Here is a 16244-nt window from a genome sequence, read left to right on the forward strand (position 1 = left end):
ACGATCTCGCGGTCTGTGAGTTCGAGCCCCGCGTCAGGCTCTGGGCTGATGGCTCAGAGCCTGGACCCTGTTTCCGATTCTGTGTCTCCCTCTCTCTCTGCCCCTCCCCCGTTCATGCTCTGTCTCTCTCTGTCCCAAAAATAAATAAACGTTGAAAAAAAAAAATATGTTTGAAATGGATGAGAAAGTATTCTCTGCTATGTTCATCAAAAAACATTATCAAGGGGCTTCTTGGTGGCTCAGTTGGTTAAACGGCTAACTCTTGATTTGGGCTTAGGTCATGATCTCACAGTTTGTGATTTGAGTGCTGTGTTCAAGTTCATTGTGCTGAAAGTGCAGAGCCTACTTGGGGTTCAGTCTCCTCTCTGCCCCTTCCCCACGGGCACACGCAGATTCTCTCTCTCTCAAAAAAAAATTAAATAAATAAATCCAGCAACCACCAATATTAAGAAAAGCTAGAAGAGGAGCTTTATTTTTCTTTATCCACTCAGGGAAAAATGGACTTGGAAGTGGAACATACGAGTGGGAACAGGTAGTTACTAAATGGGAAGTGGTAAAAAGCAGGAACTACTCTGCATGCACAGTGTGCCCCTTCCCTCTTCACCCAGTAGTCCTGTTGGACTTGTTAGTTTGAATGCCAGGATTGGAATTAGGAAAGAAAAAGCTTAATTTATTTATGTGTTTATTTATTTTAAATCTTTATTTTTGAGAGAGAGAGTGTGAGCAGGGGAGGGGCAGAGAGAGAGGCAGACACAGAATCTGAAGCAGTCTCCAGGCTCTGAGCTATCAGCACAGACCTGATGCAGGGCTTGAACCCATGAACTGGGAAATCATGACCTGAGCTGAAGTCTGAGGCTTAACTGGCTGAGCCACCCAGGCGCCCTACTTAATTTTTATTTTTTAAGATAATATGGCATAACTTAAACTCATACCCAAGTTTTGTTATTTCAAGGGTATGCCATATTAGACGACTTTCTCTTGTTCTTGAGCTGGGGCTTAACTCAAACATTGAACATGTATGGAAGAGAGATTTTACAAATGTGAAGAGAGAAAGTGAAGGTGCAAGAAGAATCAAAATGTAGGCAATTTGTGTTAGAAAATAGCATTGGCATTGGAAGGTATATGGAAGGGTTCAAATGGCCACAGGTTTATATTTCCTGTGCTCTCTGTCCTGCTGTCATGTCACTGTTTCACTTGTTCTCTAGCTGGTGTGTATTCCTTTTAGCACTTTACCATTGTTGCTATCTATTCTTTGATTCCTTGCTATTTTTCTACTGTGAATTATTTATCATATTTCTATGTCTTTCACTCTTGAGACTCTTAAAATGGTGTAAGACAACATCATAGAAAGACAAGTGGGAAGAATTATTTTAAACAGACTAAGCAGTATAAATAAATGAATGAATTAAAACCAGGTTAAATAACAGTGAAACTATTGCTCTAATGAACACAGGTTTTTAGAAAGTTAAATAAAAATTACCAAGCAGTGGGGGAGAAAATTACCAAGCAGTGGGGTTTGTTTTTAAATTTTAAGTATGATAATAGAAATTTATACTGTTCTTCCCCAGCATTCTTCCTCACCTTCCTTAAATTTTCCTGTGGCAGTATACTATTATCTTGCAGGTGGTACTGTTCTTTAGAAATAGTTTTCAGAATTTTGTTAATAAATTGACTTAGGGAGGTCAGATGTGGGGTTTCTATATAATTTTTTAAAGAGGGTCTCCTAGAAGAATAATTGAGATGTAATTCTAAGGAGAAACATGTCAATCTGTCTGTTTGGAAAACTTAATTGGATAAAGAAAGCCTTTAGTATTATATCTATCCCATACTGGACACTGCTACTTAGATATCGTATTATATCACATTACACATGTCCAGACAAACGTTTTCCATCACAGACCAGCTCTCCCAATTTATTTAGTTTCTTTCTTTTGGTGGCGTCATTGTTCGCTCATGTTTGAAATACTTGAAGCCTTGGTAAGATTCCTGACTTTCTCCTCTCCACACTTCATTTCCAGTTAGTTAATTGATTAGGTGGTAGTTCCATTTAATTAGTTGTTTGAGAATCATTGTGTTATTGAAAGAATATTGAGTGATATTAAGGACTGGACTTAAATTTTTACTCCTGCTAAGCTTATAATCTTAGCCTTATGATCTTAAGATTTCTCTGAGCCTTGATTTCCATTTTTATAGGAAGGTAGTCGTGCAATAGATTTCAGAGATCCTTCCCATCTTTAAAATGGTTTTACTCCTCTTTAGCCCCTTATTTTACCTCCATTACCTGCCTTCTCTTTTCTTTTCTGATTTGATACTAAGGATTTATTTCTGGCTTATATTAGCCTTTCCCACCCTTGATCTCTTTCTTCTGGTCAGTCCATCTAGTAGTGTGGTGTTAATGCTTTTAAAATACAGATTTTATCACGTCATATTTCTGTCCAAGTAGTCAAGCATTCCTGTTTGCCTAATAGAGCAAATTCCACATGTTGATTTGTATTCAGAATTTCCCATGATCTAGTCAGAGTTCATAATTGGATTGATAAAGCAATCCTGAAGTGTTTGAGAAAAGACAAGTTTGGACAGACTTAGGGAATTTACCAGTGTTAAATGGATAATGACATGTAAAGGGAGGTCTTGTGTGTTGCTGAGTACCCATTGTATCTTATTTTGTTAATTACTTAGACAATATAGTCTTCGAGTATAAGTGAAAACATAAAATATGAATATTTACTATTAGATGTCATCCCCCATCCCAAACCTAAACCTTTTTCACTCTCTTTTCTGTACATTTACAAGTATGTGTGAGTGTGTTTTAACAAATGGCATTATATTGTTTGATTTTTTTTTTTTTAACTTGGAGAAGTTTCAAATTACTGGTCTATATTTTATTTATTAAAAAAATTTTTTTTAATGTTTTTATTTATTTTTGAGACAGAGAGCATGAACAGGGGAGGGGCGGAGAGAGAGGGCGACACAGAATCTGAAGCAGGCTCCAGGTTCTGAGCTGTCAGCACAGAGCCCGACGCAGGGCTCAAACTCACGGACTGTGAGATCATGACCTGAGCCGAAGTCGGACACTCAACCAACTGAGCCACCCAGGCGCCTAGTGGTCTATGTTTTTAAAACATGTCTCTATATTTCATAATATGGCTGTTCCCTAAAGTATTTATTCAGTGATTATTAATATGTTAATAGTTTTTGGTTTTGGTGCACAGTGTGACAATGAAATCTTTGTACTTCTTTGTATATCTTTGCAACTGTTGCTTTAGTTTGATGTCTAGAGAGTATAAATTCCTTGATAGAAGGAATGATATACTGTTTTATAATTCCCCTTAGGATCTAGCTCATGGGCCTGAGCAAATGTACTAAATACAACAAAGCAAGAATATTGCAATTCTTGAAGTAGTCACTGTGCCTAGTTTCTGTCACAGATTTATTCATTAACCTATTACTGCCGTTCGTTTACACCTGGCAGCACACTAAAATGTGTATAATATATACATATAATACCATGTTTGTTGATTTTGATGTATAATTTCCACATGCCTCTGTTCCTATTATGTAGATTTTTTTGGTCCAAAATTAAAGTGACTTCATTGATTTTTTTTTTCTTCTGACTTTAAGAATAATACTAGTTCATTGCATTTAATTCAGCCGATATCAAACAGCAGTGCTTCCATGAATTTACAAAAATGGCATTTTTATTGCATTTTTCTTTGCCGTCTCTTTACTCCACTTAGTATCAAGATCATCATTTCTCTTGGCTATATAATGTGTTATATGGCTGTTCCATAATTCAGTTAATCAAACTTCTGTTCCTAGGCTCTTAAAATGTTTCTAATTTTTTACATCAAAAACATCATTGTTAAACTTCTGTCTGTTTAACCTCTGTGTACTTATTTCATTGTTTTTCCAAGTTCTTAGAATTCCTTATGTTAAATCGTCAAGTTTATTTAGTAGTCATGGGTTGTGTAAAACCTGGTCTTTTATGTAGGAAGGGAAAAATAAGAGAAGCCATTTTCCTCATGAAGCTTAAAGTCCACTTAAGGAGATAACCTTCATTTTTGGAATTTCAAAACAACACTTAAAAAAGCACTTAACAGGGGTGCCTGGATGGCTCAGTCAGTTAAACATCTGACTTCGGCTTAGGTCATGATCTTGTGGTTCGTGAGTAGTGAGTATAAGCCTCGCATTGGGCTCTGTGCTGACAGCTCAGAGCCTGGAGCCTGCTTCTGATTCCGTGTCTCCCTTTCTCTCTGCCTCTCCCCACTGCGCGCATTCTCTATCTCAAAAATAAATGAACATTAAAGAATATATGTATACATTAAAAAAAAAAAAACAAATCACTTAACAGAATCAAGTTTGTTAAACAGTGAAAGGTAGTACAAAGTGTTGAGAGGTTGTAAGAGAAGTTGCCAGAATCATATATAGTTATTTGGTCAAGACTTCATGGAGGAAGTAGATTTAAGATGGAGGAGACAAAATGCAGAACTGAATTTATTCAATTAAAAGTTTTAAGTATTTTGGGGTACCCAAGTGGCGTAGTTGAGTGTCCGACTTTTGATTTCTCCTCAAGTCATGATATCAAAATTGTGGGATTAAGCCCTGCATCAGTCTCTGCTGAGTGTGGAGCCTGTTTAGGATTTGCTCTTTTCCCCCTTCCCTCTCCACCACTCATGTGCTCTTTCTCTAAAATAAAAAAAATTAAAAAGCATTTTTCCCATTTACAATCTGAGAATTTAGATGCCTTTTAATTAAAACACCAAGAATAATAAACTTGTGGGAAGAATTTAATTATAAAGTAAATTACTTGTTAAATTTAAAACTCAAATCTCTTCCTATGGCTTTCATCACAAATAGAGCCATTATAAGTTAAAATAAATAACCAAACATTTTATTTTGTTCACTTTGAAGCTTAATTATGTCAGAAGAGAAGCAGGGGCAAATATCTGTGCACTTCGTGTTCAAAGTACTCTTGAACCATCAGTGAAGAAGTCAGGATTGATTTGGCTTTTATTTATCTTGCCCTTTTTTTTTAATGTTTAATTCTTGAGAGAGAGAGAGAGACAGAGCATGAGTGGGGGAGGGGTAGAGACAGAGAGGGAGACACAGAATCTGAAGTAGGCTCTAGGCTCTGAGCTGTTAGCCCACAGCCCCATTCGAGGCTTGAACTTGGGAACGGTGAGATCATGGCCTGAGCCAAAGTTGGACGATTAACCAACTGAGCCACCCAGGTGCCCTGGGATTGATTTGGCTTTTGAGGATTGGTTCATAGTTGGTCATAGTGTGGTTCTACCATGGTTCCCTTTGTAGTGGCTTTTTAATTTGATGACTGGTGTCCTGGAGAGCATTAACATGGGCATACTTGCCCCTCACTCTCTTTTACAGTAGCAAGTACTTGTGTTTATTTTGGCTTGCTTGTTTTTCATTTTAAATACTCTGTGCATGTATGTACATGCTCAGTCATGATGATCTGGACAGGAAGACAGATGACTAGTATCTAGAATTCTGAAAATTCTGCCTATACCTACTGTCCTGCTAGATCCCTGAGGGATAAGCACTGAGGCCATATACATACATACATACATACATACATACATACATACAGATAAATAAATAAACAGCTACCGCATTTCCTAACGTTTTGGCCCCCAAATCTGCTGTTGTAAGCAAGCCTAGCTGTAGGGCTCAGGGTCGAGGATAGCATCAAGCCCAGGTGGTCTACTTCCTGGAGGACAGTAGCACATAGGAAAAAAGAGAGAAGAGCTTTAACTACTTATACTTAGAAAGGAAAGGAGTCCCAGCCAAGTTGTTAATCCATGGAGAGGCAAAGACCTTCCCCTTGAGAGCTCAGACCCGGAGCTTTTGTCCTGGGTTGCATCTTTTTTTAAAAAAAATTTTTTTAACGTTTATTTATTTATAAGAGAGCCATGAGCTGAGAAGAGGATGCAGGGCGGGGGTCACAGATTCCGAAGCAGGCTCCAGGCTCCGAGCTGTCAGCACAGAACCTGACACGGGGCTCAAACCCATGAAGCATGAGATCATGACCTGAACCAAAGTCGGCCGCCTAACTAAGTCACCCAGGTGCCCCCCCCCCTTTTTTAAATGTTTGTTTATTTTTGAGAGACAGAATGCAAGTGGGGGAGGGGCAGAGAGCAGGAGACACAGAATCCAAAGCAGGCTCCAGGCTCCAAGGTAACAGCAGAGAACCCAGTGCCAGGCTTGAACTCATGAACCATGAGATCATGACCTGATGTTGAAGTTGTATGCTTAATTGACTCAACCACCCAGGAGCCCCATGTCCTGGGTTGCATCTTGACCACCCTTGCTTGTTAAGCTCAGGGCTCCCTGTGCCAAATGTTGTTCTTTGTCCTCTTTTACCAGTTTGATTCATTCAAAAGATATTATTAAACATTCCTATATACCAGGCACAGGTACATAGTATATAAAACAGATAAAAAAAAATCCTTGTCTTTGTGAAGCTCACATTCTAGTAAGGTATTAAAAAATTTCCCCCTTCCACAAATCCTCCTCCAAGGCATCCAACTCTCCTCCTCTTACCAAAATTCCACCCTTACTACAGTGGTATAATTGTGTCCTTTTTGTGTTCATTTTGTCTTGATCCACATAGTTGGGGTTTTTCCTTTTGTTGGTTATATGATGTAAATTTAAAGATAAGAGTGGGGGAATTCCTGCCAATGTTTAGTATGGGTGGGTAACAGATGTTTAAGTAAAACACAGTGAGACAAGATTTATACACTACTTTTAGATCTTTGTGAGAACAGATTGGAAATATAGTTAAGCAGAGGATAAAGATAGGAAGATAACTAGAGGAAAGGCAGTGTAGATAACTGCTTTGAGTATCTACAGTATGTAGAGGTTGTAGGGAGTGATTGTTACCTAGAAATATTAAAAGGTAAGTTAGTACTGATTTAATTGGAACTGGCATGGTTTTAGACTAGAAATCAGTTTAACTGGATTTTCTAGTAAGTACCTGGAATAAAGCCATCTTTCTAGGCCTTAATTCTTTGTCTGGAGAATGGGAGTAAAACTAGATCAGTGAGTGGTTCCCAACACTGTACATTAAAAACACCGGAGAGGCTTTTATAATTCTCTCTTTGGACGGTGGGGCTTGGACCTATTTTCAAACCACTGCATTGGATCATTGGCATTTCCAACTGTGACATCATAACATTTTAGGAAATAAGTATAGCATCCCATTAACCACTATAGCTGTAGAAATACACATATAAAAGGAGTTGTTGGAGTGATTAATGTTAAGATATCGATTAAGAAACACACTGGTGTAGCAAAGATGGTAACAACCTTCTTTTGCAGTTAACTTCTTTCATTTCTGTCTTACTTTCCTACAATTTTAAGAGTGTTAAACTTTTTTCTATAGGTTTTTAAAAATGCCACTTGATAAGCAGCTTTGAATTTCCACACATCAACAAGTTTCAGTTGGCTGTTTATTGTCATTAGAAGACTTCTTAGCTAACCCATAGACTTATGAATGAGAGTAACGAGTGGAGCTTGGAAAAATCTCAGCATCCTCGGCAGTGCAGTGATCCGTGCTAGTCTTCAAGTGTGATAAGGACTTTTATTATACTAGTGAATATTCCTTATTATTTCTCAAAGGATCGCTTTGAAGATATTGTCTGTATTTTCCCATTCATTCTTTTATGTAATTAAAAATTGAGGTAATAGTTTTACAGAGGAACTTGTTATTTTCGTCATAAAGTCTCACTTGGAAAGAGGAAGCTATCTGATAGTACCTGATATTCTTTTCCTCAGTATCCTAGATAATTGGTTGTCTAAACCATATTCGAATCTTTCCATTATCGGGGAACTCACTAACTCTTGAGGAAGATTTTTTCTTTTTAATGTTTGAGAGAGAGAGAGTACGTGCATGAGCGGGAGAGGGGCAGAGAGAGAGAGAGAGAAAAATCCCAAGTAGGCTCCATGCTCCATCCATCACTTGAACCAAAATCAAGAGTGAGATGCTTAACCAACTGAGCCACCCAGGTGCCTCTAGAGGAAGAGGGAGGATTCCAGGCTGGCTCTGGGCTGTCAGCTTGAAGCCCTTCAAGGGCCTGGAACCCACAAACCATGAGATTATGACTTGAGCTGAAATCAGGAAGTCAGACACTTAACAGACTGAGCCACTCAGGCACCCTGACTAGTGTGTTTTTAAATTTGTCTTAATTTTCTGTTCATAGCTAATTATTTGTAAATTTGTCTTCTTAGATATGACTATAGGACTTCATATTTATTTATTTTAAATTTTATCTGGTCTATTCTTTTGAATATTACCTTTTTTAAGTTTATTTTTAATTTTTTATTAATGTTTTTGAGAGAGAGAGCACGCGAGCAGGGGAGGGGCAGAGAGAGAAACACATAATTCACAGCAGGCTCCAGGCTCTGAGCTGTCTGCACAGAGCCAGACATTGGGCTCTAACTCACAGACCGCAAGAGAGCGAGCAGGGGAGGGGGAGAGAGAGAATCCCGAGCAGTCTCCATGCTGTCAACAATAGAGCCTGATATGGAGCTCAGACCCACAAACTGAGATCATGACCTGAGCCAAAACCAGGAGTCAGATACTTAACCAATTGAGCCACCCCGGCACCCCTACATATGCTTGTTAATAGGGTTAGGTACTGATTCTTTGTGAACTTCTGTTGAGTCTTAATAAATTTCTTTTTACTAGTTCACCTACAGTCTTGTCTGAAATCCAGATTGAGGTTACTGGTCTCATGTTTTGAGGACTCCCGTCTTTATTTGAAAATCAGAATGTTCTTCAGAGAATACTGACTATAATTCGGCAGTCTGATTTACATATTCTTTTAGTTTGATTTTAAATTAATGTTATCTTTTCTGTGTTAATGGGCCGCTAGAAGCTTGTTTTAGATTCTGGCTGTTTTCCTTGTCCGTGTGTTCTTAGGTATAAAAGTGATCACTCCTTCCATCTGCTGGTAGTCAGAATTGACGTTATTTTTTTCTGGCACCAAGTTTTATACTTGTCTATGAAATTTCATAATTTGGAAGTCTGTAAATAAAGCACCTGTGAGACTTAATATGTAATTTGAAGAGAACTGTGATTGTTAATGAATTTTTGCAAAATGTGTTTGCTCTTTCAATAATGTCTTTTTTTTCCCCTAGAGAATGGATCTTGGAGAGTGTCTCAAAGTCCATGACCTGGCCTTAAGAGCAGATTATGAAATTGCATCCAAAGAACAAGATTTTTTCTTTGAACTTGATGTATGTGATTTTTGCTTTAATGGGTTAAATTATTTTTTGCAGTAAAACATTTTGAATATGGATTAGTATCTCTACAGGCAAAGGCTCTTAGCGAATTATCTTTTTGGTTATATGAAGGACAGTACTAAATTAAGATGCTATGTTGACTAGCAACATTTTTTTTAAGACTTTATTTTATTTTTTAAACTTTATTATTTTGGAAGAGAGACAGCACAGGTAGGGGAGGGACAGAGAGAGAAAGGGAGAGAGAATCCCAAACAGGCTCTGTGCTGCTAGTGCAGGCCCAACGTGGGGCTCAAACTCACAAAACCATGAGATAATGACCTGAGCTGGAACCAAGAGTCAGATGCTTAAATGACAGAGCCACCCAGATGTCCCAATGAGCAACATTTTTTAAAAATATAAGGTGAAACTGGGTGTTTTAAGAAAATGTGTAAAACTCATTCAATGCATAAATTCTTTTGAAAAGTATCTTTCCAGTAAATCCATAATGATTACAGAAACATCAGTTTAAGCACATGAAAACCAACACATTTTTTTTTTTAATTTTTTTTTTTTTTCAACGTTTATTTATTTTTGGGACAGAGAGAGACAGAGTATGAACGGGGGTGGGGCAGAGAGAGAGGGAGACACAGAATCGGAAACAGGCTCCAGGCTCTGAGCCATCAGCCCAGAGCCTGACGCGGGGCTCGAACTCACGGACCGCGAGATCGTGACCTGGCTGAAGTCGGACGCTTAACCGACTGCGCCACCCAGGCGCCCCGAAAACCAACACATTTTTGATGTATATGAGGCCCTTTAATAATCTATAGAATTTTTATATTTGTTTTTTGTGTCTGTAAATATGTTTATATAGAAAGAGAGAGGGAGGATCTTAAATGCAATGTGGATTTTTTTAAGTTTATTTATTTTGAAGGCGAAAGGGGCAGAGACAAGGAGAGAGAATCCCAAGCAGGCTCCATGCAGTCAGCATGGAGCCCGACACTGGGACTCAATCTCACTAACCAGAGATCATGTCCTGAGCCAAAATCAGGGGCTTTACCTTTCCTAGGAATTATTTATGTTTATTCCTTGCCAGTTTGATAGATGATGAGTAGTATTTTTATTATTGAATCTGCTTTTGTTACTTTTTTACTTTTATTTTAGCATTTAAAAAATACAGTTTTTAGTAAAGATATTTCTTAAGAAATATCTAATTGTCTTTTAATTAAACTTTGCAGGCTATGGATCATCTGCAGTCATTCATTGCAGATTGTGATCGAAGAACAGAAGTGGCCAAGAAAAGATTAGCAGAAACTCAAGAAGAGATTAGTGCTGAAGTGGCCGCAAAGGTAAGAATGTCAATAATTTCATTAGTACAAAGTATAGTTTCATCTTACTAATTTTAGCTTTTTATTTTGAAATAATTACTTGCACAGATTACAGAGACATATATAGGGAATTCTCTGAACTCTTCCTCTAGCCTCCCCTTATATGTTTACATCTTACACAACTGTAGTACACCATGAAAGCCAAGATACTCATACCACTCCAATCACAACATTTTATTCAGATTTTACCAGTTATGTGTGTACTTGTGTGTGTGTGTGTGTGTGTGTGTGTGTGTGTGTGTGTGTGTGTATGTGTGTATAGCTCTGTGCAGTTTTATCACATGTGTAAGTAACTTGGGTAACTACCATCATAATTATGTTACTTCCCTGTAACATCAACCTTGAGACTCCCTCATATTACCTCTTTGTAACCATACCTGTTCCTCCTTTTCCCCGTCTTCTGGAGACCTCCGTCTCAATAATTGTTATTTTACTGAATATTATATAAATGGAATCATGTATCCTTTTGAGAATGGTTCTTTTCACTCAGCACAGCTTCCTTGATTCATACAAGTTGTTGCGTGTATCAGTAGTTTATTTCTTTTTTTTTTTCTGAGTAGTATTCTATGGTATGGATATATTACAGTTCAACCACACATTGAAAGATGTTTGGGTTGTTTCCATTTACTGGGTTAACACCAATCAAACTGCAATAAGTATTTCATTTCTCTGGGATAAATGCCCAGGAATGCAATTTCTGGGTCATATGGTAAGTCCATTTTTAGTGCAACTCTTGATCTTGGGGTCATGAGTTCAAGCCCCACATTGAGTGTAGAGATTACACAAATAAATAAACTTTAAAAGTGCAAATAAGAAAAATGTAGAAAGAAAAGTACAGTAAATCCCAGTGGATTTGTAAGTCATCAGTTTTTTGCTCATTTCATTATTTTAAGAGAAAATTCAGTATGTCACATGATACCACCTCTAAAACATAACCATAAAATCATATCCATAAAGCTATAAAGCTAGCAATAATTTTTTAATATTCCCTAATAATTAGAATGTGTTAATTTTTCATATATAGAGTTGATTTGTTCTAATGAGAATCCAAAAGAATTCCCTGTATTACAGTTTGTTGATTTGATGACTTACTACTTAGTAACATTTTGTGCCATTCAAGATAGTTGGTATGTTTTATGAAAATGTAGAATGGAGGCAGAGTTACCCAGATAGTTTGAATGACAGCATTAAATCCACTTCTCAAGAAATGTATGTACAAAGGGAAATGGATTCTCCTCTTTGAGGAACGGTCTTTTGTTTTAAGTAATCTCTGCACCCAACTTGTGGCTCAAATTCATGACCTTGAGATCAAGCGTTGCATGCTCTGCTGACTAAGCCAGCCAGGCACCCTGAGAACTTCTGAAAATTCTCTAAAGATGGGATCCTAAAGTGCAAGGATCTGATATCTCATGGTTGAAAAACACCCATCAGTGCTATCTTGGTTTATATGGCCTTGTATTGATTATTGATCACCACAAAAATGCTGCTTAACAAATTACCTCAAAACTCAGTGACTTGAAACAGTAGTATTTAGCCTTTGAGTCTTCAGTCAATGATTCAGGCTGGGGGTGCCTGGGTGGTTCAGTCAGTTAAGCATCTGACTCTTGATTTCTGTTCACATCATGTTTCATGAGATCGAGCCCCGTGTTGAGCTTTCCACTGATAGCATGGAGCCTGCTTGGGATTCTGTCTCTCCCTCTCTCTCTGCTCCTCCCTGCTCACACTCTTTCTTCCTCTCAAAATAAATAAATAAATTTTGAAAAAGTGATTTAGGCTGAACTTGACTGGGAGGATCTTCATATCTCAGCTGGGCTTACTCACATGTCTTACAGTCGTCCAGAGGCTACTGAACCCAGAAGGCTAGCCTGGCCATGTTCTCATGGTAGTGGTAGAGGTGTAAGAAAAGTGTCATACCTCTGTCATACAAGTGCTTTTCATGCCTTTCCTTCTGTCATGTTTGCTACTGTCCCATTAGCTAAAGCCAGTTACGAGGCCAAATTCAGAATCAGAATGTGTATGATAATACTAGTTACATAACAAAGAAATGGATACAAGGAAAGGTAAAGAGTTTGGGGCATAATCCAATTATTCTATGATGGATATTGAAAGAAAAATACCACTTTTGTTAAAGAGGTAAGAAAATGATAATAGCATTGAGAATTTCTTTGAGGGAATGAATATTTTGGATTGAAAGACATTTGAGAAGTAAAGATTATTGGCACACTAGTTTGTTGGGACTGGATGTCCACATCAAATTAAAATCTTAGCTGATATAATTGGCCATGTGGCCTGAATACTTAACTTTGTGGCCAAAATAAAGATGGTGTATGTATCATATACCATTAAAACAGTAGGAATGAACTAACTACACTCTCAGGATGATGGTGAGGAGGAGGAGGACAGAATCCCAAGGCAAGAATTAATCCCAGTGAAAAATTCACTAAGGCTAAGGGAGAAGGAGTGCTGTGGTCGTATAGTGACAAATCAGTAATGTGCTGTGTAGTGTATGTGCAACGCACATTTTCTCATTTCTCACAACTTTGTGAGATACTTATATTCCTGCTTCTCAGATGAGGAAGTTGATTCAGGTTAAGTAATATGGTCAAAATTACACATCTGGTAATTGGTCGGGCAATAAGCTAAAACTGTTGGGACTCTAAAGTCATATCTTTGACTTAAAGCGTATGTACCAGTTCATTCCTGTAACTCCTTTTTTTTTTTTTTTGAGTCTATGCTGTTTCTTGGGCATTGGAAATACAAAGATGGGAAGTATAAATAGCTATTTTAAAAGTGGTGTGATAATGTATATAAAAGTAGTTGTTATAAAAGATACAAAGATGGTACAAAGGCGGCTTTGGCTCTCTCTGCTTATGATTAAGTAGGGTGAAATGTGTTGATTGATCAAGAATGCTTCATGGAGTGGCACCTGGGTGGCTCAGTCGGTTAAGCGACCGACTCTTGATTTTAGCTCAGGTCATTCATGATCTTACGGTTCATGATTTGGAGCCCCACATCGGGCTCTGCACTGACAGTGTGGAGCCTGCTTGGGATTCTCTCCCTCCCTCTCTTTGTGCCCCTCCCTGGTTGCGTTTTCTCTGTCTCTTAAAATAAATAAATAAATAGACATAAACAAGAAATAAAAAGGAATGCTTCACAGAATAATTGGATCTTGTTGAGTGAATAGACATATGTGAATTCAGGCAAGGGGAGATAAGGGATGATATCCCAGGAAGAGGGATGACATCCCTCTGCAGTCACAGAGGTAGAAATTAAGAGTAAATTTGAGAAACTGGGTGTAACTACTATATTGTGTTGTGAAGTGGGGGAACAGCAAGAAATGGTTTGGAAAGGTACATAGGGCCAGATTGTGTGAAAAAAGGTATTTTATATTTGGAATATACTGCCAAAGCAGAGGTTGGGAAGTAATAGTTTTAAATTGAGATTATTTGTATTCCTGACCTCACTGTAGTGAGGGCAAGCAGGCTCAAAACATCCTCATATCCCACCAGTTCATGTATTATATGCTCAGAAAGCATTATTTGTACTCCTCTTGCTTTAGAGAACTTGTCTTTTCTGAGCATTTGTGAAATATTTTGAACTTTGATAATTGTGCTTTTTATTCATGATTTTCTTTTCTGTTGCTTTCTAGGCAGAACGTGTTCATGAATTAAATGAAGAAATTGGTAAGTTGTTGGCCAAGGTGGAACAACTAGGAGCTGAGGGAAATGTGGAAGAATCCCAAAAAGTAATGGATGAAGTAGAGAAAGCACGGGCCAAGAAAAGAGAAGCAGAGGTAATGAAATTCTTTATAGTATTATCTACAGCCTTACTGTCTGTACTTCTTAACATATATTTAATTGGAAATTACTGAAAAGTTAAAGCCAATTAGAAATTATTTTAATTAGCTGGTATCATACTAATGGATTATGTATCAAAAGTTGTGGGTTTGTTTTACTTTAGAGCCATTGACCTATTGAAATTTGTAACTAGTAAATGAAATGAACTAAACTAGGTAGTCATACAGAACAGTCACACACACATAACACACAGAGTGCATAAATGTCATAGTGATACCTTCCCCTCCCCCAGCTTAACACCATGTCAACCATTGCATTTCTTCTCTTCCTACCTCAGTACAAATATAGTACTTTGGCAGCCTCCTCTTATGCTTTCTTCACAGCACAGGTCAAAATCTAATGTCTGAAGACAAAGTTCTATTTTGTTTTGCCCACCTGATGTTTTTTAGAAAGCTGGATACCTTCAGATGAGGTTGTATTCTCCCATTTTACCATAGTGTCCATTGCTCTTAACTGTATCACACCATGGTTTAATTTTTCTTATTCTGTCCTCTTTTAGATAACTGATTTTAGCCCATTTACTGCTGTAAATTTTCTTCTACACACGATTGTAGCTGTATCCCACAGATTCATATGTTGTATTTTTTATTCAATGCAAATATTTGCTAATATTGCTTGTGATTTCTTCCTTGATCTATGGGTTATACAGGAGTGTGTTTTTATATATTTGTTTTTTCTAAATATTTTTCTTTTCTGATTTTAATTTAGTTCTCTTGCAGTCAGAGAACATTGGTGTGATTTTAGGTCTCTTAGATATGTCAGTACTTGTTTTGTGCCCTGAATTTAGTCTTGGTAAATGTTCCATCTGCATTTTAAAAGAATGATATTCTCCCTTGTTAAATGGAGTGTTCTGTAAATGTCAGTTGAGTCAGGATGGTTGATTAATTGTTCAAATCTTTACACATCCTATTGATTTTCTGTTTATTTACTGAGAGGAATATTCAAGTCTCTACCTCTAATTGTGGATTTATCTCTGCTTTTCAGTTTTGTCAGTTTTTGCTTCATGTATTTTGAAACTATTATTAGGCTAATACACCTTTAGGTTTGTTGTGTGTTTTTGAATAATTGGGCCCTTTATTATTTTGAACTGTCCTAGTAATGTCTTTTGCTTTCAAATCTTGATCTGGTATTAATAAGGTCTTTTTAGCTTTTTTTAGATGTTAAAGTTGTATACTGTAAACTCCAGAGAAACCACTGGAGGGGAAAAAAGTATAACTAATAGTAGAAATAAAATGGAGTCCTAAATAATACTTAATCCAAAAGAAGGCAGGAGAAAAGGAACAAACAACAGATTGGACATAGAGAAAATAAATAGCATAGTGGTGTACTGATAATTATGTTAAATGTAACCCAGTGTACCAATAATTACATTAAATGTAAATGGTCTAAATATTCCAACTAAAAGGCAAAGATTGTGAGACTGGATTTTTTTTTAAAAAAGCAAGAGCTAGCTATAATAAATCTACTTTAGGGGCAGTAGGTGGCTCAGTCAGTTACTCATCTGAGTTCGTCTCAAGGTCATGATCTCACGGCTTGTGAGTTCAAGTCCCACTTTGGGCTCTCTGCTGACAGCTCAGATCCTGGAGCCTGCTTCAGATTCTGTGTCTCCCTCTCTCTCTGCCCCTCCCCTGCTCGCACTCTCTCAAAAATAAATAAACTTAAAAAAAAAAAAAACAAAAACTAAAGTGTTTATTTTGAGAGAGAGAATGCATATGAGCAGGGGTGGGGCAAAGAGGGAGAGAGAAAATCCCAAGCGGGGTCT

The 16244-nt window shown here is 37.5% G+C and overlaps 1 protein-coding gene across 11 annotated transcripts in view; it reads left to right on the forward strand.

Moving 5' to 3' along the window:
• Nucleotides 1–16244, forward strand: part of LOC123606942 (putative RNA-binding protein Luc7-like 2) — a 58347-nt gene that overhangs the window by 24468 nt on the left and 17635 nt on the right. For all 11 annotated transcript variants that reach the window (XM_045495842.1, XM_045495837.1, XM_045495843.1 and 8 more), the window contains 3 exons: nucleotides 9157–9255; nucleotides 10476–10586; nucleotides 14275–14418. In XM_045495842.1, coding sequence (XP_045351798.1) covers nucleotides 9157–9255; nucleotides 10476–10586; nucleotides 14275–14418 — 354 coding nt within the window. The remainder of the gene's footprint in view (nucleotides 1–9156; nucleotides 9256–10475; nucleotides 10587–14274; nucleotides 14419–16244) is intronic.

Source organism: Leopardus geoffroyi, chromosome A2, assembly GCF_018350155.1.
Source record: "Leopardus geoffroyi isolate Oge1 chromosome A2, O.geoffroyi_Oge1_pat1.0, whole genome shotgun sequence".
Lineage (NCBI taxonomy): Eukaryota > Metazoa > Chordata > Mammalia > Carnivora > Felidae > Leopardus > Leopardus geoffroyi.